The sequence below is a fragment of the Ammospiza caudacuta genome, chromosome 8 (assembly GCF_027887145.1).
Source record: "Ammospiza caudacuta isolate bAmmCau1 chromosome 8, bAmmCau1.pri, whole genome shotgun sequence".
NCBI lineage: Eukaryota > Metazoa > Chordata > Aves > Passeriformes > Passerellidae > Ammospiza > Ammospiza caudacuta.
In genome coordinates this window covers 21,846,220-21,870,916 of record NC_080600.1, presented here as the reverse complement: position 1 = coordinate 21,870,916, position 24,697 = coordinate 21,846,220, and the positions used below count along the sequence as shown (strand labels likewise).

At 39.4% G+C, this 24,697-nt stretch overlaps 1 protein-coding gene across 2 annotated transcripts in view; it reads left to right on the top strand.

The window, feature by feature from the left end:
• AGPS (alkylglycerone phosphate synthase) overlaps positions 1 to 16,193 on the top strand; it is a 50,113-nt gene extending 33,920 nt beyond the window's left edge. The window contains exons 15-20 of one of the 2 annotated variants that reach the window (XM_058809330.1): positions 848 to 917; positions 1,909 to 1,970; positions 3,598 to 3,687; positions 4,074 to 4,173; positions 5,830 to 5,887; positions 12,885 to 16,193. In XM_058809330.1, coding sequence (XP_058665313.1) covers positions 848 to 917; positions 1,909 to 1,970; positions 3,598 to 3,687; positions 4,074 to 4,173; positions 5,830 to 5,887; positions 12,885 to 13,003 — 499 coding nt within the window. In that variant the 3' untranslated portion in view covers positions 13,004 to 16,193. Of the gene's footprint in view, positions 1 to 847; positions 918 to 1,908; positions 1,971 to 3,597; positions 3,688 to 4,073; positions 4,174 to 5,829; positions 5,888 to 12,881 lie in introns of both variants that reach the window. The other variant, XM_058809329.1, reaches the window with a different exon arrangement.
• The last annotated feature ends 8,504 nt before the right edge of the window (positions 16,194 to 24,697 follow it).

The window sequence follows — 24,697 nt, the reverse complement described above, 5'->3', positions numbered from 1 at the left end:
TTCTGTTACCTCAACTGTGAATGCTTTTGTATTCTGGTTTTTCAAGATGGTAGTGTATTGGTAAGGGGGGAAACTTGTCTGTGTTAGAGGCATTAGAAGATGGTGCTGTCTGTGCTGCTTTATTAAGCTATTAATGAAGTCTTAAATAGGTTAACCTGTTTTAAACTGCTAAACTATTTAATGGCTTTATAGTATAAAATCCTTCAATTCTATGCTTCTTCAGGGTGCCTGATTTCACAGCCATGCCTCTCTCTCAGATTTATGGGAGCTTGTAGGAAGAGTGATTCCAGAGGCATAGCACTTTCATATTCTTAGAAACCAATAGTTAAAAACAAATGCTTTCAATAATCCTTGCTAGACTACTGAAAGCAAGGCTTCTTTTTTCTTTAGTGCTATGACCTTTGTGTCTTTTTTTAATTCATTCAGATCTCTTATGCTTTGGGGATCTTAAGTCTTGGGGTCTCATGAGTTGTACACATAAAAGTACACAAATTCAACCTGCTTAGAAATGTAATTACCCATGTTCCTGTAATGAATATTCGGGATATATTGTGTCTACTTGTGTTTCTCCACTCTTTTGTGAGTTTTGAAGACTGTTTTCTAAGATTACGTCAAATATTTTGTCAAGTTCTTCTCCAGGTTATGGAATGAAAAGAGGAACGAATAAAGATGTGGTCTGAAGTAACTTCTGATTTCTAGTGATGAGACCTTGCTATTAACAACTATTTTAACACAGCTTAGGCAGCTAAACTTGCACATATGTTTAATAATCAAAGTTATTTTATAAATATTTTAGAAACTGGTCACTAATTTGGTGGAAAATTAATTAAATTCTTGTATATTGCAGTGGCTTGGCAGCAGGAGAAGATAATGGACAGAGAGGATACATGTTGACATTTGTCATCGCTTACCTTCGGGTAGGTCAGCTTTTGTCTGCCTGCTGCAACTTCTGCTAATTCATGTAACAAAACATAGACATGTTTCTTTGAAGATGCTTGCTCTGAAATCTGAGTGCAGGCTGCCTTGGATGATGTCTCAGAGATTTTATCAACCCAGGATCAACCTAGAGGTTGTATCTCTTCCATTTCTGAGCAGTGATTATTCATGGAGTTCCATCTGCAAAACACCACATAGACATTAATTTATATTCTTTTTAAGAATAACAATAATATTCATTTATTTTCTTGTTAAGAAAATAGCTTCTTATAAAGGGTATGGAGATTAGATTGAAGAATCCACAGGGTGAATGAAATCAGAGGCATGGAGTGTACTTGAAATACTCATGTCCTCACTTGTCTTTTTACTCTTCTTTGGCAATCTGCTTATGACTGGTTTAAATCAGAATTCCAACATAAAGGACTTTTAGTCTAAACTGCTGCAGCTGTTCTTACACATTTTAGTCTTACTGTTCGAGATTTTTTTTATTTTTCAGAACAATGTGCACATCCTGAGTGTTTGATTTGTTGGGGACAAATCACTGAATCTCCCTTTATTTCAGCAGGCTGTGTGTAAGATGGGAAGATGTTTGTCTTTTTTCTATCTAGACAGTGACTACACTGCACAAAAATATTTTCACTAGGTATTATACTGATGAGCACAAAAACTCTTGGCTTGGTACTATAGTGATAAAAATATTTGATTAGTGTAGACATACTAACAGTCTGACAAGTTATCTCAGTGTAGCCATGACATCAAAATGTTTGTCATCTTTAAGAGCTTCCCTATTTCCTTATTAATAATAAACTTACGTCAGTGGGACATATGGGTGTTTTTGCTAAATTAGAATTTCTGTTCTTCTACTGCAAACTAAAAAGTTGTTCACCTGATAACTGTGTAGCATATACTGGAATCCCAGATGATTGTTATGATGCTGAATGTTACTGATAATTTCCTTACTCTTTTTATTAGGACCTAGGCCTGGATTATTACGTAATAGGAGAATCATTTGAGACATCTGTTCCTTGGGATAGGTAAACTCTGATTACTCTTCAGAATTTCTTAAAACTTGATTTCATTCAAATTACATTAGTAATTTATTAGTATTATTAGTATTTCATCTTAGGTTACCTTACTGTAACAAATATAGGATTTGAAATTGCCCTGTTGAGGAGGCAGGACATTGGTGGCAGTAATTGCAGTGGGGGATGAGCAGCCACCTGTGTGGGATCAGCAGTGTATTTCAAAGGGATTAGTCTGTAGTGAAGGTGAAAAACATCAAGTATATTTAAGTAAGTTTCTTTCTTTTTCCAGCAATGTAGGGAAATACTGAAACTTTTGCCCAAGATTGAGATCTTTTACCTAAGGGTATTTTACCTATTAGCTATGGTTGAGAAACATTTGACCACAACAGAATTTAATATACAAAATAATTTTGGATGCTCCAGTCCATTTGGTAAGGCTGAAATCTCTTAAATAGGATCCAAAGTGATTTGAATCAAAGCTTTACAGCATTCAATGCAAAGTCTGATGACTTAAGCTGGCAACCCTATACCCTTGCTATTGAATTCAGTGGCAATTGTAAATTCCAGCCCCGGTTTGGAAATTGGCACAGTGTCCTAAGAGTGTAGAAGAAATTTGAGGACAATTTTAAGTTAAAGTGCTCTTCCTTTTACTTTAGCTTTATAGATTTTTAAGCATGCTAACTTCTGAGTCACCAGTGTTTTTTGCCTCTCCCTTGTTTTAGAAGACAATGAATTTTTACTTAAGAAAGTATTTAAAATTGTCCTCACCAAAGCAAATGCTTTGAAAACCTTTTACTACTTTGATTCATAAGGACCATGTAACTTTCTATAAACCGATTAACTTGTTCTTGACAGGTAGCAGATACTTGAAAAAATATTTAGCTGACTTTCTTATTCACTAAATGCTTAAATCCTCTTGTGTTCTGTGAATCTTTAATGTAGTTCTAAATCTGTGTAAAACACCAAAATCTGAATTATAGCTCTGCAGACCTTTGTGGGAGAACATGTAACTGAAGAAATGGTAATTTGAAAAACAGTGATTTCTCTTGGTTGCTCTAGCAATTTGTTTGCACCTGGGTCTGTCCTAGAGGCAGTTAAAAAGGCAGAACAAGTATGGCTTCCAGCAAGGTCTAATAGCTCATTGCCATATTAGAATTACAGCATTTCAGGTTGGCAGAGTAGTGCCCAGCTGAAGGATCTGCAAGTTTGGCCTTGCAGCAACACAAAGGTATGGTGGTAGTACAGTTTGCCAGACCTTTGAGTTCTCAGGATTTCTTCTGTATTTGTTAACTACTTTGCCAAAACTTTGAGGCTGTTTTGCTGAAAAAATAAAGACATACAGAAGTAGGTGACCTCCTTATTTTTTTAAACACTGTTGACACCTCTTCCTTATAAAAAAATGCTTTTAGGTTCTCTGTTTCAGAGTAAACTTGCTATTCAGAAGTGCAGAAAAAGCAGTGGAGTCTTGATGAGGACTATTCTTAAACAAAGGCTAAGCTAGTTAGCAGTGATTTTAGAAGGTACTCATGTTGTATTAGACTATGCTTTTTAAAAAGTTTGTGAAGTTTTTTTTTTTTTAGAAGCTATACAAAATCAAATACTGAAATTTTATATATTAATGTGCTTCCTGTTACAGGGTTTTGGACCTTTGTAGAAATGTAAAGGAAAGGATAGTACGAGAATGCAAAGAAAAGGGTGTTCAGTTTGCTCCTCTTTCCACCTGTAGGTAAGTCATGCAATAATAGAAATAATTTTTCTTGAATCTTTGTTCAGTAAGAGATCTGGTGATGATATTACAAATACCAGTAGCCTTGACCTTCCTCTTGAACCTGCAAGTGGATTACATGGAAGAGTTGGGAGTTCAAGCCTAAGCACTTGCTTAGGTTTTAAACTCTTGCTTATATGGACAAGAGTCAATTGTAATGACTTAAGAGCTTCAACTTTCAAAGTCATAGCATTGAGCTCCTGGATTAGGAGCAAAAAGGATGAAGAAATTGAAAAGAGGCTGTCCATTTGAATAAGATAGGAAGTAATCTTAGGAATTTTATGCTGTCAAATAGTGGTTGGCTTAATATCATAAAGCTTTGTTTGTAATGCAGTTCTCTTCAACAGGGTGACACAGACTTACGATGCAGGTGCATGTGTCTACTTCTACTTTGCCTTTAACTACAGAGGAATTAGTGATCCTATTCATGTCTATGAGCAAATTGAGGTAATGTATAAAGAAACAATAGTTACAGGGGGGAAAGCTGATGGACCTGTATTTTGTTCTGAACCTATTGGCCAAGCTTACTGAATTTTGCAGGAAAGATCTCAAGAGTTTCTAAAGCTCTGTTCATTATCAGTAATAAGAGGTACATGTTAATAGTTCATCAAGTAGAGAAAAGGCTACCAGGTGACAGTTTTAGATATCAGTACATGAATAGTTCTGACTGAAGTATAGAAGAGCTTGACCTGGAATTTCTTGGATGGCAGAAGCTTCAAACCTCAAAAAAAACTTTAAACCTCAAATCCATGGAAAACTAGTCTTCCTTAGTTCTATTACTTACAAAACTACTTCTTCTGCTTAATACTCAGTCTCTAAAATGCATGGTAAAACTGTCAAGATCATACCTTATGAACAGTGCTGCATGTAGAGAATAAGGAATTCTCATTCTTCTCTGTCTCATGCCTTTTCTGTTAGGCTGAGATAAGCATTGCTCTAAGTCCAGTCTGTTAGACCAGTTGTAAGCTGCTTCAGCATTAGCCAACTGACCATACCTAGTTAGGTGAGACAAATGTCCTTGTTACCTTCAAGATGCAATTCTTAGAAGGACTATGGCCCAACTGCTTTCTGTCCTACCTTCTGGTTCCTAGCTCAAACTTCAGCACCAGAAAATTCCCAATAGGACTGTAGAGAAATAGTATTGATAACTGGGATATCATTCTTCTCATGCTTATTCTTCAGAAATTTCTCTTGAATTTAGCAAGTGGATGCAAAGTTTTATCTACAAATTCAGAGGCTTCCATGCTGTTGCATATAGGGCACTGAAGAATGTAATACTTGAGTATTTATTTAATGAAACTTTCCTATATCTAGATATTTCTTTTATTGGAATTAGTTTGTGTGATGACCTGAATGCGCATTTTCCATTGGAGTAACTAAATTTAATCTAATAAAGTGAGTTTGCTGACCAAGTGTATGTACTCTATGGCAGACTGAAAAATAAATCTCTTAACTGCACAGCTGCAGTTATATATGTTATTCTTAAAAGAGTACACTCTTTAGAAAAACAAACATTTAGTGCTTGGGCTTAGAAAAGCTTTCGTTGTTTACACCTTCTAAGCTCTCTAATTATTCAGAAATTAATGGCAAAGAAGATTCTACAAATTGAACATTCTTAACATAAAAAGCTAAATTCTGTTTTCTGCCACAAACTACACCCATGAAAGGATTGTCTGTTGTAAAGTACCTCACTGCTTCAACCAGGATCTTGGAAATCTGGGTTGAGCTCTGATCTGAATAAGGCTCTTCACTTGCTCTGACAAGCCTGTTTTTTGAGATATAATCGTCTTCCAAATGTGCATCCCAGCCACTGGATATTTAAGTTTTGGCAATGGGAAAGTGATCCAGAATACTCGGTTCTTGAGTAGTACATTTGTTACAAGAGATGCCATTTGAAATGTTATGGCTTTGATGTTTATTTAGAAGACTCTTACTTGCCTTTATCTGCAGGCTTGAGCTATAATGTTTACCTATATAATGTACCCTGATTACTTCAGAAACTTTTCATACACCTGTGTGTATGAGTGCAATAGCAAGCATTTCATGAAATCCAAAAGTCTTGTGCAATTGCTGTTGAATGAATACCATCTCTTTCAAATTTAGAGGGCTGCTAGAGAAGAAATACTTGCCAATGGAGGAAGTCTTTCACATCACCATGGAGGTAATGTTCTCAGTCTAATGTTAATCTCTTTGATACTGCTAAATACTCATGAGTACATAAAATAGTTTGTAGTAGAATTCTGAAAAATATTTAATGGCATTAACTGAAATTACTGGGGGAGGGCTGAGGGGGGAAGGAGATCTCCTGGCATTTTGTCTAGAAACTTCTCACTCTTTTTCCAGTTTGATCAGGTTGTCTTAAACAACTTTTACTGATCCTTGTGTAGATATATATTCAGTTACTAAAACTTCAAATGTGATTTTCAAAGTTTTAACAGTTTTGTGTCCCTTGTGGCTTTGTGAATACTATTTGCCCAAATTCCAGAGCACTTAGGCCAAGTGTCTGAATAAAAGAGCCAGTGACTTTGAACTGGACTATGTTGCAATCTACCATTTGTTGCACAATTGATGTTATGTAAGTGTTGGCTTTACTGGCCTGCTATCTGATAAGTTCTAGTTCCCTAGTTTCCTCTCTTGGAGTTTGGGGATTGCTTGCCCTGTGTTACTACCATCTCCACAAGATATTTTATGCTTTAAGAACCAATGTCATGTATAAGCAATACTTCCTATACCTGATGCTTTATATATGCTTTTCCCACATACATGGGTAGTCCAATTTGATTGCATGAATTCTATATAATGTTATAACCTTGGATGTCAGGAAGACTTGTTGTGATGTCAGTGCAGCTACCTTCTTGAAAGTGATTATTTTCATATATTTCTTCTCTCTACTCTCTTGGGGCATTGCCTGGTCACAGATACAAGAGCAAAGTAGTGGTTTAAAGCTAGAGAAAAAATTTGTAATTCTAAACACTCTGTGTGAGGCAAAAAATTAAAGGGCAGAAGCTGTGCTTTAAAAGCTGTCACTTACTTCCTAATCTTGAAGAGAACTTAAACTTTTAACTAGGGCTGTTTTCAGGCATCTTGTTTTGTGATGGAATCTGAAATGGACTCTGCTTTAGCAGTATGAGGATATTGAAGGATATGTAGGTAATAACATGAGTGAAGAGGTTTCTGTATGATATGCTCTTATGGCCCCCTGATTAAATCTTGAACGTGGTGGTGTAGTGGACCTGTCAGTTCTCACACACTGGATGTGGGATTACCCCCTTGATGTACTCTCATGCCCTCCCTGCTGTGCCACTGTTTTACTGTGACTAGCATTTCATCCAACTCACTACAGCTGGAGCTTGGCACACATTTGGATGTAATTGCCCTTACCATGTAAAACCTTGCTTACCACAGGTGTTAAACAAGAAAAAAAATTATAGAGCATTTTCAAACCCTTGCATGCTTGAACTTTGTGACTCCACAGCTATGAAAACTGGATTTCTGTTTGACTTTGTATGCTCCTGTTGTATGCATGACTGCCTCTGATACTGATATATATTTTCCACTTTGAGTGGTTTTGTGTGGCAGTTCATTGTGTTTAATATTCAAGATTAATTTTTTTCCAGTGCTTAGTAGATGTGGTGCTGAAAATTAGCCTAATTTTGTCAGTTTTATTTACTGACCTTCAAGCCTTGTAACTCTTAGCACTGAGTGGTCTATTGTGTAGGGTAAAAGAAAATACTGGTGCAATTTCCTTTGGTGTTTGTCTTGTAATTGTGATTAATAACAGTTGTTTTCACTATCTGGAAACAGACAGGCTGATTTGTCTGCCTACAATCACACTGTGATAAATGGAGCTATTTTAACTCTGGGTTTGTGTATCAAAGAAAACAGATGTAGTCTGGGACTTGAGGCTATAGGAAATACAAAGCCTGCTTAAGTCAATGTTCATATACTCCTTGAGTGAAGAAATGGTCATATATGACAGTTTGAGTTGTGTAAATGTATAAATTACTTTACATCTGGGGAGGTACCAGCTGCAGGTAGGTGCACACTGAGAACTGAAATGGTACTTTTAACTTCCTCAAGAGTGGCTTCAGAAGGACTTCACTGTGGATAAATATTCCTTTCCCCACCCCCCACTGTAGTAGTCACCCTGTCTTGACTGTGTCCTACACTCAGAAAGGGACCTTGCACATCTCCAAGCACAGCTTTGATCCTTCTTTCTGGGCACTGGGATTTAGATTTAGATTTGAGAGTCATGTAAGGTTGCTAGAGAGCCATAGATAGTGTTTAGAAACATAGCATTTAAAAAGCAGCATTAGGAATGACAATTTCTTGTAGATACAAGTTTAAGTTCAAATAAATAATTATTCTAATCATTTTTGGCAAGCCCTTAAAACATCCATATGATGTGTCACACTTGAGTTCTTTTATCAAACATGGCTTTTTTTGTACACTTGAAATAATGTGCTGAGGAGGCACCAGTAAGTATGACTGGTGTATAAATACAGCCATAGCCCCTTTGGGGTACACAATCAGAAAGGGAGAAGGTTGGATTTGTACCTGATCCCTTTCATATTACCAAGCTAAGGACCCATGTAAAACTAAGCAGTGTAAAATGTAATGATACATTGCTTCCCTTTGAGGCACTGTTTTAACTACAATTGGTTGCTTAAGGAAACAATTATCAGATTGTGGGGTTGAGGAAAATAGCCCCATTTAGCCACTTAACATAATAGAACTAATTTTCTTCTACTTCCTAGACAGCTGATTAGAGTAAAGGTTAATCAGGTAGCCTGTGCTGCTTAGGTTTAGCTATAGTACCAATGGCAGTTTATGTAGGAAAACAAAAAATAAGAAAAAAATCCCACAACAATAAAAACAAAAGCAAAACCCCTAAAACAAAACAAAGGGAAAAACAAACCTTACACCTTGTTTGCATTCAGTTACATATTTGACATTGCAGTTCTTTGGCATTAGGAGGCTATGGCTTATACACTGCACTAATTAACTCAGACAAACTACAGAATCTGAAATTACAAAGTTCTTTTATGAGGGGGAGTTGAACACATTCTTTTCTACACAGGAAAAAAATTCTTCCCCTAGATTAAGCATATTAGAGCTTGTTCTACTCATTAGAATGAGTTGAAACTGATACATTTGTTAGACATGGAGTAACCTCATGTGAAATAATACAATAACACAGTTGTATTTTCCTCCTTGGTCTGTTGGAAGTCTTAGTAGAATAGTCATCTTCAGTGCCTTTTCAAAAGAAAAAGAAAAAAGGAAAGGACCTCCTGATTCATCACCACCAAACTTGAAAGTATTATTTCAGCTGTTAAGATACCAAGTGAAAATAGGCAAAGTGTTTTGGTGGTGAGGTGTTAATTATGCAGTAGACTTGGTGTACACTAGTCCAATATCCTCCAGTGCTACTATGTTTTACATTAATGCACTGACCCTTCTCAGTATTGCAGAGTTCTCCCTGGAAGAGTAATAGCATGTTAAGCAGACTGAAAGGGCAGAGAGCTGCTTTCTGGAGGGACAGCTAGCTTCAGGAAGAGCAACAGCTGCATGAGCCTCATCCTTCTTAGGAGCTGTCACTGCTGCTCCTGTTGCAAAGCTGTTGTTATGCAGGAACTGAAAGGGCTGGAGCAGAGGAAGTCCAGAGCCATGTGCAGTGCCATCAGAACCTATTTCCACTGGGATCACACAGTGCTATAAATCTGTTCTGCATGGCTGTAGAGTAATTCCTGAAATCAATCAGCTACATGAAAACTTTTCTTACAGAACTATTCATGTGTTCCCTGGTACTTCATATTCCAAAAGGGAGAAAACCAATTGCTGCCTGCTGTTTGCTCACTCCATTTGTAGCCGTCCAGATGCATTTTCAGAGATGTGCAAGTGAAAAAGGACAATGGAAAGATGAACTTTTCCAATGATACCAACATGGAGCAGCATGTATCAGAGCTGGGGAAAAGTTACTTAGCCAGTTCACATAATTCTCTTTCATATGTGGACTAGAATGATAGATAAAAACCTAAAATTAAGTTGGTGTTGGACTGTCTTTGGAGTTGCTACTGAACAAGCTCCTTGGCTTTCTGATCTGAAGTATCTTGTGAGAAGTAGGCTCCCTGCCATGCTGTGGGGCTTGTGCTCAGTGTAATAGGCTGGGGTTCAGAATGGAGGTTTCTGGCTTCCTAGCAGTGAATGTTTTAAGGCTGTTCAGCTCAGCTCAGGAACAGGCCACTTGCCACCTGTAGAACTTGAAGACTGATTGTCTTGTACCTCATCTTGGATACATAAGATCACTGAATCACAGAATGGGTAAGGTTGCAAGGGGCCACAATGGGTCATTTCATCCAATTTCCCTGCTCAGACAGGGCCATCCTAGAGCACCATTGCACAGGGTGGCATCCAGAAGGTTCTTGAATACCTCCACTCCCTCTCTGGGCAATCTGTTCCAGTGCTTGGGTACCTGAACAGTAAATAAATTATTCCTTATGCTTAGATGGGATTTCTTCTGCCTGTTGCCTCTTGGACTTCTGCTTGGCACCACCAAGCAGAGCCTGGCTCCATCCTCTTTACAGATGCAAGATTAAGTGTCTTCAGAGGGAGAAGATACAAGAAGGAAGGGCTGTGTGTGTTTCCAGTTGGGGCACAAGGATTGTGCATGTGGTGATGTGTATGGCTGAGTGGACAAGTAGTAACTTGCTGTGCTAAGCTACTACAAACACATTGTTAATAATGTTGTTATGTAGCATATAGAATCAGGTGACTTTGATCTCATTTTTTAATTGTGAAATTACCTACTCTAAGTGGTAGATGCTTGTATCTGTTCTGGTTTTGTGCATGGTCTCCTGTCAGTTCTAGATAAATGCCATCATGTAGGGCTAAAACTGTAAAATCTACTTCCTCTAGGCTGGAAATGAGAAGTTGGTTTTCTGTAGTCTGTGATAAGATCAGGCCTAACTGAGATCTTGTTGGTGGGAAGTTAAGGCTTCCTTGAGCACAAAGCTGTTCTTTAGCTAGGCTTAGAGTGGAGGTAGGCAACTTTGTCACTTAGAATTATTTTTATGTTCACACTAACATCTTTAACTATTATGGCATTTTGTTCCTCTTTTCCTTTTCTCATCCTTGAAGCCATTTGGGTTGTGCTGTGGAGAAGCACCAGAAAATGCACTAACCTGAAGTGAAACTGTATATAAATGACCTTTCTAAGTGCTGCTCTTATTTTCACAGAACCTTTCCTTCACTTGGTCTGTTTTCCATTTTGTCTTTAGAATTATGAGAGAGTGATTTAAGGCTTTTTAACTCTAATGTGAAAACTTGAGTAGTTGAAAATTCCATGTATGTTTTATTGACATAAACAGTAGGAGCAGGGAATCAACATTGCTGTTACCAAGGGGTTAAAATCTTTTTGTTGAACATGTTTGTGAAGGACTGCTGGTGACTGTAGTACAGCTTTTTTTGTTTCCAGTTCACTAATCAGATGTATGTTAGATTTATTATTGCAAAAGTATAAACCATAGAAAATTTGACAAGATAGATGTGTAAATTATCACTTTGACAGAACTAATGATGCACTCCAAGCACCTTCTGTTTTCCAGCACTTGGTGAGCGACTTCATTAAATATGCAACGACTGTTTGGTGCTGCTCAGACAGTAGTTCAGTTCCTTGTGGAATTGCATTATTACTGGAGGTGTAAAAGAGGCAGGCATGCTAGCTGTTGGGCATCCTGCTGTGATTCTAATGTGCTCCATCTTGTTGGAGCAGTTGTTTGCAGTCTTTTCAGGACAATTACATCCATAACCACAGAACACATTCACTGAAACTATATTACAGATAACAGTTGAGAATAGTAATGACTGTTCTTCAGCTGCTTGTGTAAGAGCCAGTGTGAGTGACTTGAGGGGATGGTCAAGCCACATCCGCAGTTCAGGTGTTTTGTAGCAGTATTGAAGTTTTAACAGATGGAATTTGGCCACGTCAGTGTACTCAGACAGTCACATTGTAGTGACAGTATATTCACAGATGGAGATTCTTCCTTGAGCTGGGGCTGCAAAATACAGCCAGGGCTCGTACCACATGACAAATTCTTTTTGTCCTTCAGTTGTGATCTTTGATCTTGACACAAATGCTGCTAATAGTCATTTCCTAGCAAACTGCAGATTTCATTCTGTCTCACATTATTTGCTTTTTCTGTTGGCATTGTGACTGGCTCATATTCCTTAAGGTATAAACAAATATACTCTGTTCTCCAGAGGTGTCCCTGTAATTTATTATTCTGATGACAGTTTGATGGTTACCCTGAAACAGGGCACAAAAGATAGCTTGAATTCAGATTCAGATACTCTTAAAGCTTCCGTCTCTCAAACCTTTACTATGTCTTTTCATACTAACAAATGGATTGTGTTTCAGGATGGAAAGTTTAATGCTAAAGTGTGTTTAATGAAAAAAATGTCCTCAGTTTTGAATGATCTGTTAATCAGAGTTGATGATTTGGTTAATTAGCATGTGAACATTTGGCCATTTAACAGGACTATTGTGAGAATTTATTGAAATGAGTTCTTAAAAGATTGTTTCAGCTTTGTTTGTATTTGGTGTGTGTTGTGAATAGCCATTTTTACATGGGAAACAAAGCTCTTGTGTAATGCCACTGAGCAATTACCAGCCAGCATAGAAGTTTTTAAATTCAATATTAAGCCTTCTTCATATAAAGATTTTTATTGCTGTTTAAACCAGTGCTGGTTTAAGCTTGATTATAGAGTTATGTTTTCACTTTAAGTAATCAAAAAATGTGGGGTTCTGCTTTTTAGTAATCTCCTCTACAGTTTACAACTTAAAATTAGTTTGTGGCTTTTTAAAACTTACTACTGATTCCTTGTCTTATTAGAACATGTGATTTCAGCCTAAGCTTCATCTAAATTTCATAGTTTCTAAAGAAAGTAGACAGTGTGGAACACAGTCTTCCTCTGGGAGTATGCTGAGCTTAATGAGCTTGATAGTCTGGTGGGCTCAATAAATCAAATAAAGCAAAACATTTCTCATTTTTGAATAAAAGCATTTATCACACAGTGTTTATTCATTCATGGTCACAAGATTGATTGGCTCCTAGAATCCTGCCATATATTGAAACACTTTGTTTTTGTTTTTCCAGTAGGCAAATTGCGGAAGCGCTGGATGAAGGAGAGCATCTCTGATGTTGGCTTGGGAATGCTGAGATCTGTTAAAGAATATGTGGACCCCAATAACATCTTTGGAAACAAAAATCTTTTATAAAGCCCTGCACAAATGATGTACTAAAAATTAAAAATTACTGTTGAAATTCCTTCACTTTCATTGTATTGATATCCCAGTAATCAAATATAACATAGACTAAACTTTCAAAACTAGTAACTTACATTGATTTTTGCTACTCCCTTCCCCCTTCCCCCAATAAAGTATAAACATCACTGTTAATGTTTATGGACTTTTACTTAACAATGTTCCAACCTACTGGGCACAAAGTACTAACCAGGAAATGCAAATTTGGGTTTCCAAGTTGGGCTAGGCAGCACAGCTGACAGTATTTTCAGTGCTGGATACTGCCAGATGTTTCTTACTTAAAGCATCCCCCACCAGGAGGACAAAGACTGACAACAGTGTTTTCTACAGATGCAGCTGCACAGCCCAGCCTCTTGCTAAAGGAAAGCTGCTGAGACAGATGAGAGAACACCAAGGAGTACCTCCCTGTACTGCATTAAGTATGTAACAGACTTGTAACCAGCAAATACTTAGAGTATAAATATAGGCTTTCATCAAAAGAGACAGTGTAAGTCAAACTACTAAAAATTCAGTAGTCTCTCACTGTAATACTACTGGAAAATCTTACACAATTGAGCTGTTCTGAGTTGTATTTGCATTGCTGGGATAATCTTAAATTAATTGTAGGTCAGTCACTAAGTTTTGTACAATGGACATTTCTCACTGTATGTTGAAAACAGGTTTGTAACAAAATTTTGTGTTCATCTGTACTTCAGTCCTAGTGTGTATGGGTTTTGTTCCCGTTGTTTGTTTTGCACAGATGCAAAATATCTTTTTCAGTTACTCAGATGAAACTGCCCAGCACTGTCTTTTGAAACAGTCACAACAGTTTAATAAAACACTTAAATGGACAACCTACTGTCATCCTGGAAGTGAGATTTCCCATTTAAGTTTTGTACAGTTTCCTATGGCCTTTATGAATCATTTATTTACTTCACAAGTAGCCACTATTTTAATTGTCCATTGAACTTTATGAAAATGAAATATTTTCTTGATCAGTATCATGTGAGAGTAAGCATTTTTACATTGAAACTTGAATCGTAATCAGTAAAATAAAAAAAAATTTGTCAATACTCATGATCCATTTTTAAGGTGGGTTCTTTCTTAAAGCAAATTATCCAACTTTTTGATAATTAATGTATATGCATAAGATAGAAAAAATACAGACTATCCTTTGAGGACACTGTCTCTAGTCAACTGCTTCACAGCTCTGTAGTGTCAGTTTGGACACCTTTTGTATTGGTAGTGCCCTTAATGAGGAGAAAATTATAAACTGCATTTCTGTTTTTAAACTATTTTAGAATACTCTCTAATTAACTTCCAGTTTTGGAAATATACCAAAAAGGATATAAAATGCCTGAAAAGATACTGCACATCAGACAACTGAACTTGTTCTAAGATTAATTTCAATGCTACAGTTCAAATGATTGAAAAACATGGACACTCAGACCATAACTTTAAACTGCATGCTGTCAAGGTAACTAAAGAAAACTTCTTATGATCTGCTGGTCAGAAGACAGAATGTTCATGTGATATTGTTAATGCAGCTGGAATTATTTTGAATGGTCTTTATTTCACAACATTTCAGTATAAAAATCTATTATTTTTCCTTGTCCCCGGAGTTGGTATTTCAGCAGTAGCCAAAACAGTAGGGGTAGTCTGTTGTGGGAAACTGAGCCTTTGCACTGTGGTTAAGTGTTCCTTATGTGCACAGAGGTGTCTGGGGGAGTGGCTCTGTGCATGGCCGTGCAGGGACTGCCTCACCTCCGCTGCTCTGCCCGTGGGCACTCCCTGGCCACGGCTCCTGGCCTCTGCTCCTGACTTGTGCCACTCCCCAGTGGAGACTTCTCTAGGAGCTGGTGAATATGAAGGGTGTTTATGTGCCTCAATGAAAGTTTGTGTAACTATGAAGAATTAATTTTGAAGGAAAGCATGTGAAGCTTTTTTGCAGAATGACAGCACAGAGTAGAACAAGTAGTTATAGCTTAGTAATACTGATCTCTTAAGATTTTGTCTACAGTACAACACAGCTCTGCAACATCCTTCCCATTTTTAAATTTTCTGACTATGGTTTCCTCATCCTTTTTTGTATTGTAAGTACACAGGTAAAAAACTCCTTACACTCTCTAACCTTTACGTAGCCACTGACTTCTGAAGTGATTTAAAATGCAGTAAAGATTTTTACTGTATGTCAATTGTCCTATGGGAAGGTGAAATAACAGGCTACAAGGGTCCCAAATCACTGTCACTGGATATCACTGAGGAAGAAATTAACACCAAATGTAATGAGTATTGCTGTCTTCCTAAATATCTTATAAACTGGTCAGAGCTTAGTTGAAACTGCAGTTGAAACATATGTATTACTGTCTTTAATTTCACATTGCTAATGAAAATAGAAAAAAATGTAATGCAAGTTCAGAAGACCTAGATAGAGATCATTCACCATTTAAAGGAAATCTTACTGTCTCTAATACTGTAGTCTTCCACCACTCTTCCTTCTGTATGCTCTACTTTCTTTCTACAGACTTCACTTCTTGTAGCTGCAGCCTGTTCAGAGATGGAGTTTGATCCATGCAGATTAGAAGTGCTGGTGCATAACACAACTGCATTTGCTTGAGTATTCTGGCCATACATAAGTTACAAGCAGTTTTAATTAAGCTTGTAATGACTTCCAATTACACAGTTTCTGTTCCCTTTGAAGGAGGAAAGGTACAGAGAGTGACTGTGGCTTGCCTGTAAAATATGTTTACATTAGAGAGACCTTTATAAAAGTTTGGAGGGAAAAGAAGCAAATCTGTTAAAAGCTGATCCAGGATCTAAATCTTACAGTCAAAGAAAAACATGTCTTGATTTGACTTACATTACAGTGGTTAAGTTAGAGATGTCATCTTTGCCTTACAGCTGTGGACAGAGGCCAGACCAAATAGTTCTTCCGTAGCAATGTTAATTAACTGAAACCAATTTCAAAGGCAGGGATACATTAGCACTGAACTCCAGAAAACACAAATTGCTTCTTGTCTTGGAAATGTATGTTTATCAAGGTTGTAATTTAATTTTCTGAAAATAAAGCCAAACAGTGTTTGTCATTTTAGTGTGAGATTAACTGTAAAGCTTCAGTTGTAATGTTAAGAGATTACAGAACCTTATATTATTAATAAAAAGAAAATCAGCCTAAACCAGTATGTGTTTTTTGTGATGAAACTAAACAAATATATTCTACTAACTTGTCATATTACTTCATTTTAATTTGGTGATGAACTCTTACCTAAGGAAAACTATTAGGAAAGCTTTGGCATGTGCTGGGAGAGAAGAGACTGAATTTATAAATCTATGCTAATAGGAGCTGTGTTTTTGTGTAACAGGAAAGACAGAATTTCAGGGAAGGAAGGGCAAAACAGCACCAGGCTATTTGGTTCAGAATTTCACCTCTTTGGTGAGGGCAGGATGGGGACCATGTTCAGCTGCTATTTGAAAGCTCTTTCAATATAATACAGAAGAATATAGCTTCCCCATATTTCAAAGCCCTGTTGTATTGAGCTGTTGCAATAGGTAAATCATTTCCTGCTGCTGTGCCCATCTCTCATGTAACCTCCTTGTTACAGGTCCTGAATATGTTAAAGTTCTGCATGCAGCAATGCATCACATGTGGGCAGAAGCAATATTTCTCAGTTTCCTGCATCATTGCTATAAAGACTTTGTGCCTTTTAAACCAAACTTGCTGAAATCACACATTGCTTTTAAGAAATGTTGGGTTGTCTTGTGTTAGCAGCGTTATTCAGTCTTAACACATTGCACAAAACCTGCAAAAGTCAAAGTGTGCAGGGGACAGAAGAACTAAGGACATGGTTCACCATGTTGAACTATGACAATTGCTCAATATGATCCAATTTTTTGTGTATGCTTGCTCACAGGAAGGAGACTGCCTTGTCATCAAGCATTTGTGTTTTTCTTTATTAACAGCATTAAAATGCAGTATTTTTACTTGGATCCAGTGAGTCTCAATCTGAAGGAGATTTTAGATGATGATATACTTGTCTCAGGATGACAGCCAGACCCTATCAGTGTTCTCTTTGTTTGAAATACATAAATTTTATAAGAAGTTGGATCCAAACTCACAGCTGTGTAAATACTACAGGCTCACTGTTTATGGTTTTATAGTCCCAACACTGACTTTGAATTCCACATTACCTTTAACATAAATTGATGTCTTTCCTCAGTCTCTCTATGGAGACCAGAATTGGCAGATGGCTGCTTTTTTCAGTGTCAGCTTTAAGGTCTGCTTTGCTCAAAGGGCAGAGGTGGTCAAAAATACTGTTCAAAGATGTTTGCTGTGCTGTCTCTGAAAATTACTAGTGCTGTTAGTTTGAAATTAAGGATTCCATTTCAAAAATGGGGCTACAATATTTTAAATTGTACTGTTATTTGCACTATTTAACAATACAAATTGCAATAATATGTACCTTTACTGAAATGCTGTGAAAGGTTTCATTTATGAATTTGTCTTTGCACTTTGGAAAAACAAAACATTGATTTTTTTAAAGGGAAACTTTATGAATCTTTCATTTTGATTCAGAATAAATCTAAATTTCAATTGACTGTTCATAATTTCCAGTATAACATTGATATCTGAGTAGCACTCTGCCTGTTCCCAACTTCATGGTAGTAGTAATGTAGTAGTATTTTCTCCCCCCAAAATGGGGACCATAGCAGCTTCTAAATAATGTATTTGTTGTAGTACTGCAAAGTATCATAGCAGCCTTCTAAAGGATAAAACAGAAGTGTTGACCACAGCAGTGGATTTGTGTGTGTGCTAAAAGATGATGGACTAAATTCAATTATGTGATTCTAATCATGTAAAGTTTAAGCTGATGCTTCTAAAACTTCAGATCAAATTAGGAAATAAATGAAAAAATGTTTTTGTTTAAAATTATACTTAAAAACTCTATTTTTAAATTATGAAGAATGTAAAATGATTGTCCCAGCTCTGCTGTTCAATATCATCTGGCTTGTCTGAGCGTGGCTGACTTCCCACAAAGCTTCTGTACAGCAAAATATAAAATGGATGGTGTCCAGACGGGGTCATGATACAACTGCTCCCACTTCAGGCTGCTGGAAGGGCTTGGCTCTGTTCCCATGAGTGACACTGAGCGTGTGGCATCACCCGGCACTGCCACTGCATCAGTCAGTGCTGGCTCACCCACACGACACCCAAAGAATTTCAAAGGCAGGGAATATCACTGATGTTATGTACTCAGATTAAGTAGAAAGCACTTTATGCTTTCAGTTCAGCATAAAAGGGCAACTTAGTAAGTTCAGTTCTTGACTGGACTCAGTGCTGAGGCTGTGGTGGTAATGAGAAGGTGCAAACCCAGGCTGACCTCCCTCGCTCACAGCCCGTGGCAGCAGCACTGTTTCCTGTCTCGCTGTGTTCCTGCCGCCGCAGAGCAGGAAATCCTGACTGCCCAGAGGCACGGCTTAAAAACCCTTCTGAAACATGAAGTGACACACATGCTCACCTAGCAAATACATAGCAGCTGGGTAAATACATCTAGAGATGAGGCCATAAAAGCTGGCTATTAAGGAAAGTAAATCTGGCTAATGTTAGAAAGCAAGATGTGGGTGAGCTGAATGCAATACTTTGGTAAGTGCGTAAGCCACAAGGCAAATTTACCTTCTTAGTACTGTTGCTTCTAGAAGTACAGGGAAACACTGTTCTTTCAGTCAAGCTTTTTTTTTTTTTTTAATTTAAGATTTTCATTAAAAAATGAAGATTTTGTCTTTCTCTGTTCAGGCTTGTTATGCCTAAATTGTCTGTTCAGGTGTGTTATGCCTAAATTCTCCATTGTGCTCAGTTTTACAGGTCAGCACATTCTAGTACAGGAAGATGAAGAATAGAAGCCAATGGCCTCCTTGAAATTGTGCTCATTGGAGCTCAGTTAATTCATGCAGAGGTATCTCAAAGTTAGGGACTGTGACTGGTAGCCTTCTCCTAAAGAGGTGAGATCCCTTTAAAGCATTAAAAACAGTCTGCAGAGAACAAAAAGAAGCTGTGAAAAGGGACTCGGGAGAGACAAAACCAAAGAGAAAAGATGTTGGAGGATGTTGCTGGAGCTTTACAAGGATGGAGTAGTCCTTGTTACCCAGCTTGTGGCTGATGGTGCTGGGTTTCCTGTTCCACACGGAGGAGATGAGTGACAGCTGCCCAAGGGGCAGTGGAGAAAGGCTCTCAAGGAGGTCCTTACTCCTGTGCAGTGCAGAGGTTTAGCATCACACCCTGGAACACAGAGGCTGGCTGTCCTCTGCAAAGCTTCAGCAAGGCAGCACAGCCCCCCAGCACGCTTCATAAAAACTTCTTTGTACAACTTCACCTGGCTGTTGCATGACTTACTGCTAATGAAATCACGACCTGGAAGCAAAGAGAATTGCTAATGAGGAAAACAGAGCAAGGGCAGTGCAAGCCAGTGTCTTGTGGGTATGGCTAAATTACAGTGAAATGAACATCTGGCAGCAAGAGCCAGGCAGAAGGGACCTGTTTGCTATAGAGAAATGATAAATTTCAGATGGTAGCAAATCTGCTGCCTTGGTTACAATTTAGTACTTTTTTTAAGGCTGATGAGAGGGAATCACTATCTCTTCATTTGTAGACCTGTGTGCTGCTCTGCACACACAAATAAAACATAATTTTATTTCCTGTTCTTTTCAGTAGTTCATGGAAGACTCCCATGCATATCAGGGCTCTAGTAGGTGTTTACAGCTGAGTCTTTGTGGGCTGCCTGCTCAGCCATGCTTCAGTGCTTTGGGTCCTTCCTCCTCACCTCTGTCACTGCATGATTTACACTACTAAAACCAAAATTATCCTTGTTGCTCTTGCAGAAAACATAAGCTGATTTTCCCTTCCAAAAACAAATGAAGAAAGAAGAGCAATAGGATCGTTTTAGTTTTCTTTTGTTTAAAACCATGTGCTGGTATGCTACAGCTGCAGACCAGTCAGAGCAAAGTTAAAACCATCTGTGAGTAGTTGGGTAGGGAACCTGGTGAATGCCACATTAGTGACGAGTTAAAGACCATCAGCAGCCAGAGCACAAGTACCCATCACTGGAGTTAAATGCAGATTCCTTGAGAAGGAGCTGAGCAGGTTTAGGAACACAGGGGCTAGTGTTCAGATGCAGTTGTGTTTGCATCTCTTTCTTGCTGTGTGCAGAGCTGCATGTTCCTGTTGAATCTTGGCATCTCACATCGTAAGTGTGATGTTGTGCCTCTACTGTGGGTCTGAAGGATGGGATTTGCTCATGGCTTGCACATAAACTCTTCAGAAACAGGATGTTTGTGTGTGCCGACTTCCCAGGAAGGTGGGGAGTCGTGTGCCGAGACAGCAGAGGTTTGCTGATCTCCTGCCAGGCTGGGCTGTGCGGGTGTCTGACACACAGAAAATTTAGTTGTCTCACAAGGGCTGTTTTCGTTTTTTGCATCTGCAAACTCCTGCCATTTTATTCCAAATACACTTCTCTTGCTCTGGCTGTGTGTACTCTATCCTGAGAGAGGCAGCTTTGTCCTCAGGTGATTTCCAGCCCTGCCCGAGCCAGTCTCACCCGCCTGGGCCATGGCACGCTCACCACCCGTGCCCGGCCTGGCAGCCAGCGGGGCACACTCAGCTCCTTCCTCCGCCAGGGCTGGTTAAACAGACGAGGAGGAGGAGGAGGTCAGAAATCGCTGCGGTTTGAAAGGCGGTTTGGCCCTTTCCCACCGATGCATGCCTATCCCTAATGACAGTAACAGGTCTCAGCTGTGCGCTGGTGCCGGCCCGGGGCTGGTGGCGGTTCGGGCCCCACTCGGGCCGTGTGAGGGGCGGCCCCGGCCCGGAGCCGCGGCTCGCCAGAGCAGCGCTGCCGATCTCAGCGAGCAGGGCCCGGCCGGCACTCCTTCCACAGGTAAGAGAACACGCTTATGAGGATGCTGGTGATGGTTTTGCCTCCATGGCCGCGTATTGGCAGTAACACGTGGGCTTGAGGCCGATGGCAGGTGCGGGCCGGGGATGGAGGTTGGTGGCGCGGCCGCTCGTGGCTGGACAGGGTGCCTTGAGGATGCCCCGCGGTCCAGGAGGCTCGGAGGCGATGGCAGAGCAGCGAGGGCTCCCCTCCCCGGGCCAAGATGAAGCTGCATGAGGCAGCGCCTCGGAAAGGGACCGTGGGGGCTCCTTGTTCCAGGCTGGCAGAGCGGGCAGCCCTGAGCGTGGCTGTGTGCAGTCCGGCCTCCCACAGGTGCGGCCCCGGGCATCTCTCGGCTTTGCTTGTGTTTCATTGAGGCAGCATTTAAATGTGAGAGTGACCTGTGAGTCTCCAATGGCTTAAAGAGGAAATTTCACTTGTGTGCAGTTGTGTTAGTTACTTCTGATATCATTCAGCAAGTCATGTTGTGCCCTTGCTTGCAAGCAGCCAGCCCGTATGTATCCAACTCAGCTTTGTTAATATGTGGTGTTGAATGAGCTTGAGGTCAGCAGCTGTGGAGCAAGGTGGGTAATTGATACTTGCTTTTGTGCTCTGAAATCACTTGTCAATTTTCAGTTAAAAGAAGGATAATTCAAATTTTGCTCGGTATGCTGAGGCTTCTGAAAGCAAGAGGCTTCCCTGGTGCTGGTGGGGGTCACTTGTGTGTTATGAGCTCTGGGTCTGGCCTGTCGTCTGCCACTGCTGTTGACTTTGAAATGTGACTGTGAAATGTTGATGCATTTGTTTAAGAGTTTCAGGTGTGAAAAATGGCTCCATTTCCATTTGCTACTACTTCAAAACAATACATATGAAAAAATGAAAGACAAAAACATTCCTCTACAGAGGAAGCTGCAATTGAGTTTTCTTTTAACCACTGTGTTACAGTGACTCGAGTATAACCTGTCTGTAAAACTCCCCAGCTGCTCTAGCTCTTTTCCTGTCAGAGGGCTGGCCGTAGAATAAATTAAGAGTACAGAACTGAAACCAAGATGTGAAATTAAACTTTTATTAAAGTAAATCAGGTCTTGGATTTATTTTAAAGAGTGAGGCCATAAAAGTGAACATATAAAAACTGCAATTTAAAATAATGTACATTCTTTTAATGTCATTTCTCTGTTTTCAATTTTATTGGTACAACCGAGTTATATTTACTGAAGTTACATACCAGTGTTTTTCCAACTGTGATGGTGGCTTGTGTGTTTGATGACTTTCACTTCTGGGATGCCATGGAGAAAGGAGGGGAGATTTAGTGGAAAAGGGAAACCACAGAGAGCTCATTACAGCTCCTTGGTCTGCCACCACCTGGCACCGGTGCCATGCAGGGTAGCCCAGCAGTCTCCTTATTTCACCCCAGGGAAGCCAAGTGGGCCGAGTGTCCCACACCTCCCTGGCCTCCCCAGCCCTCAAGAGGAGGCAGCTGCCTCAGCTGTGCAATCTCCACCTCTGTCCTGCAGATCAGTGGGGGCTCAGCCCCCTCCAGGTGTTCTGCACATGGCACAGGGGCAAGAGGAGAAAAGGGACAGCTGCATGGGCAAGGATGCTGTCTGCTGGCCCTGGGGCTGTTTAACTATTGGATAATCAAATCTCCTTAGTTAAATAATGATAGTGTCCAGAGCACAGTTTCTCTGTACTTCAATTGTAGCAGGAGTGATTTGGGTTCTGTTGGCCTGCTTTACCTGTGGATGTCATCAGTGCATCTTGCTGAACTTCTCTGAAGGGGAAGTCTCCCCTTTTGCTTCAGGACCTGCTGGGGGAAGGAGGGAGAATCCTCATTTCCTTTCTGGGTTCTTCTGAACCTATTATCTTTGCACTGAAGAAACTGTAATTCCTGTAAAAGGGCATTTCCCAGTGTGTTCTGTGAGGAAAGCTGGAGGACAGGGAGAAGCAGGTGTGGGAGTGGGCAGGATGCACCTTGTACCCAAAAAGGATGTTGTGTTTGCCAGGATGCAATAGGAGGAATCATCTGGGTGGAACAGAAAAATTACTTCAGAAGAAGTGTTTAGCTCTGTTTGTTTCATTTGCTTACTCTCTGTCTCCACCCCATTTATTTGTAGGACTGTGGGCTCAGTCCTGCAATTACCAAGCCCCTACAATTACCCTTGTTTTTGACGACACAGTAATTGTAATGGATCAATCACAACCAGCCCGCACATCACAACCAGTCCAAAAGGTGACTCTGCATCTCGAGTGGTGCCATCTGCAGGTGGCTAGCAAGGTTAGTCACCTCCTTCGTAGGTACAAGAGTTGTTTTCAAGAACAAAAATAAAATTTTCACTTCTTTGCAACTGAATATTGCCCCAAAGTCCGAGCAATGCATTTTGAAGTCTCAGATCAGGTTTGCTCCATGTGGATGTAGCACTGCACTCTTCTGAGTTTGCTGTGCAGGTTATGCCATTCTCCTTTGGATGACAGGGACATTGGCCGGGTGTACAAGGGCAAGGTCATGCAGATGTTCCCATGCAGAACAACATCTTCCTTTGTTATTGGTTCTTTTGGCATTTAATAAACTCAAAGAAAGCAATTTATCTGTTTTGACCAGTTTATAAAGCTGCAGAGACATAGTTTAGGTTATTTCAACTGGACAAATTGAGGTATATAATAAAGTGTCCTGAGTAAGAACTGTCTACTCTGGAGCACTCAGGATTCATCAGCTGAAAAACAAACCCATGTAGGCTCTTCTCCCCTCAGATCTGGGATAAACTGTGTACTTTGTGGTGTTCTTAATTCACATCAAGGTAGTTTACACACAGATATTAACTCTGTATAAGTAAATTAGAGAATGAATTACAACATAATTGATGCATTACTGAAGATAATCTGTATTAATTCCCTGTGTGGATAAAATACTAAATCATCTATTCTGGAGCTATTGTTTCTCAAAAATTGTAAAGTCCAGCACCAGCCTATAAAGTTTACATTCCCCTCTGACATTTAAGAATGGGCAAGGTTATTATTTTGATGACTGGATCCCATTTTTACTTGCCCCATTGCCACTGTCCTCTGGCCCTTGTGCTTTGGAATGGGAGAGATAAAAAGGATTTGTGGGCTGCAACACTGGGGCAGAAGAAAGGGGGCTAACGCTCTTGTGGTTTCTCTGCTCTTACCAGTGTATTGCCATCTGGAAATCACCGAGGGAGCCTGGTAATTCAATTTTATTACTGTATATTTTAAAGACTGTCAAAAAAGCTCAGGGCTTTGGCACAGGTCTTCATTTTAGTTTAGTCTAAATCAAAATAAATAATAAAATCCTCATGAAGATGTACAGGCACTGTGAGATACTTATCCAACCTGACATGATAAAAAAATAAACTAATAATGTTTTATAGGCTCATGAAAAAAATATTTACTTACCTCATATGACTATGCCAATAAAGTTTTAAACAGATTAAAAGCTAAGACAGATGCCAATGGTCATACCATATTGAAAAAAAAAAGAAGGAAAGGCAATTATGTCAAATTTAAGCTCACTAAATCTGATTTAAATATATTGATCTCTAAGTGTGACATATCCTTGATTCTCTTATAAGAGCAAGAAATTTTGGTATATGTTTGGCAAATCTCTTGAGACAGCTGAAGAAAACCGGTGCAAATGTACACTGGGTAAGATTTTGAACTGGAATATGTGGTTTGGGAACCTAACTGTGCTTGAAATTGGGCTGGTTTGGACTGTGCATTCCCCTTGCTA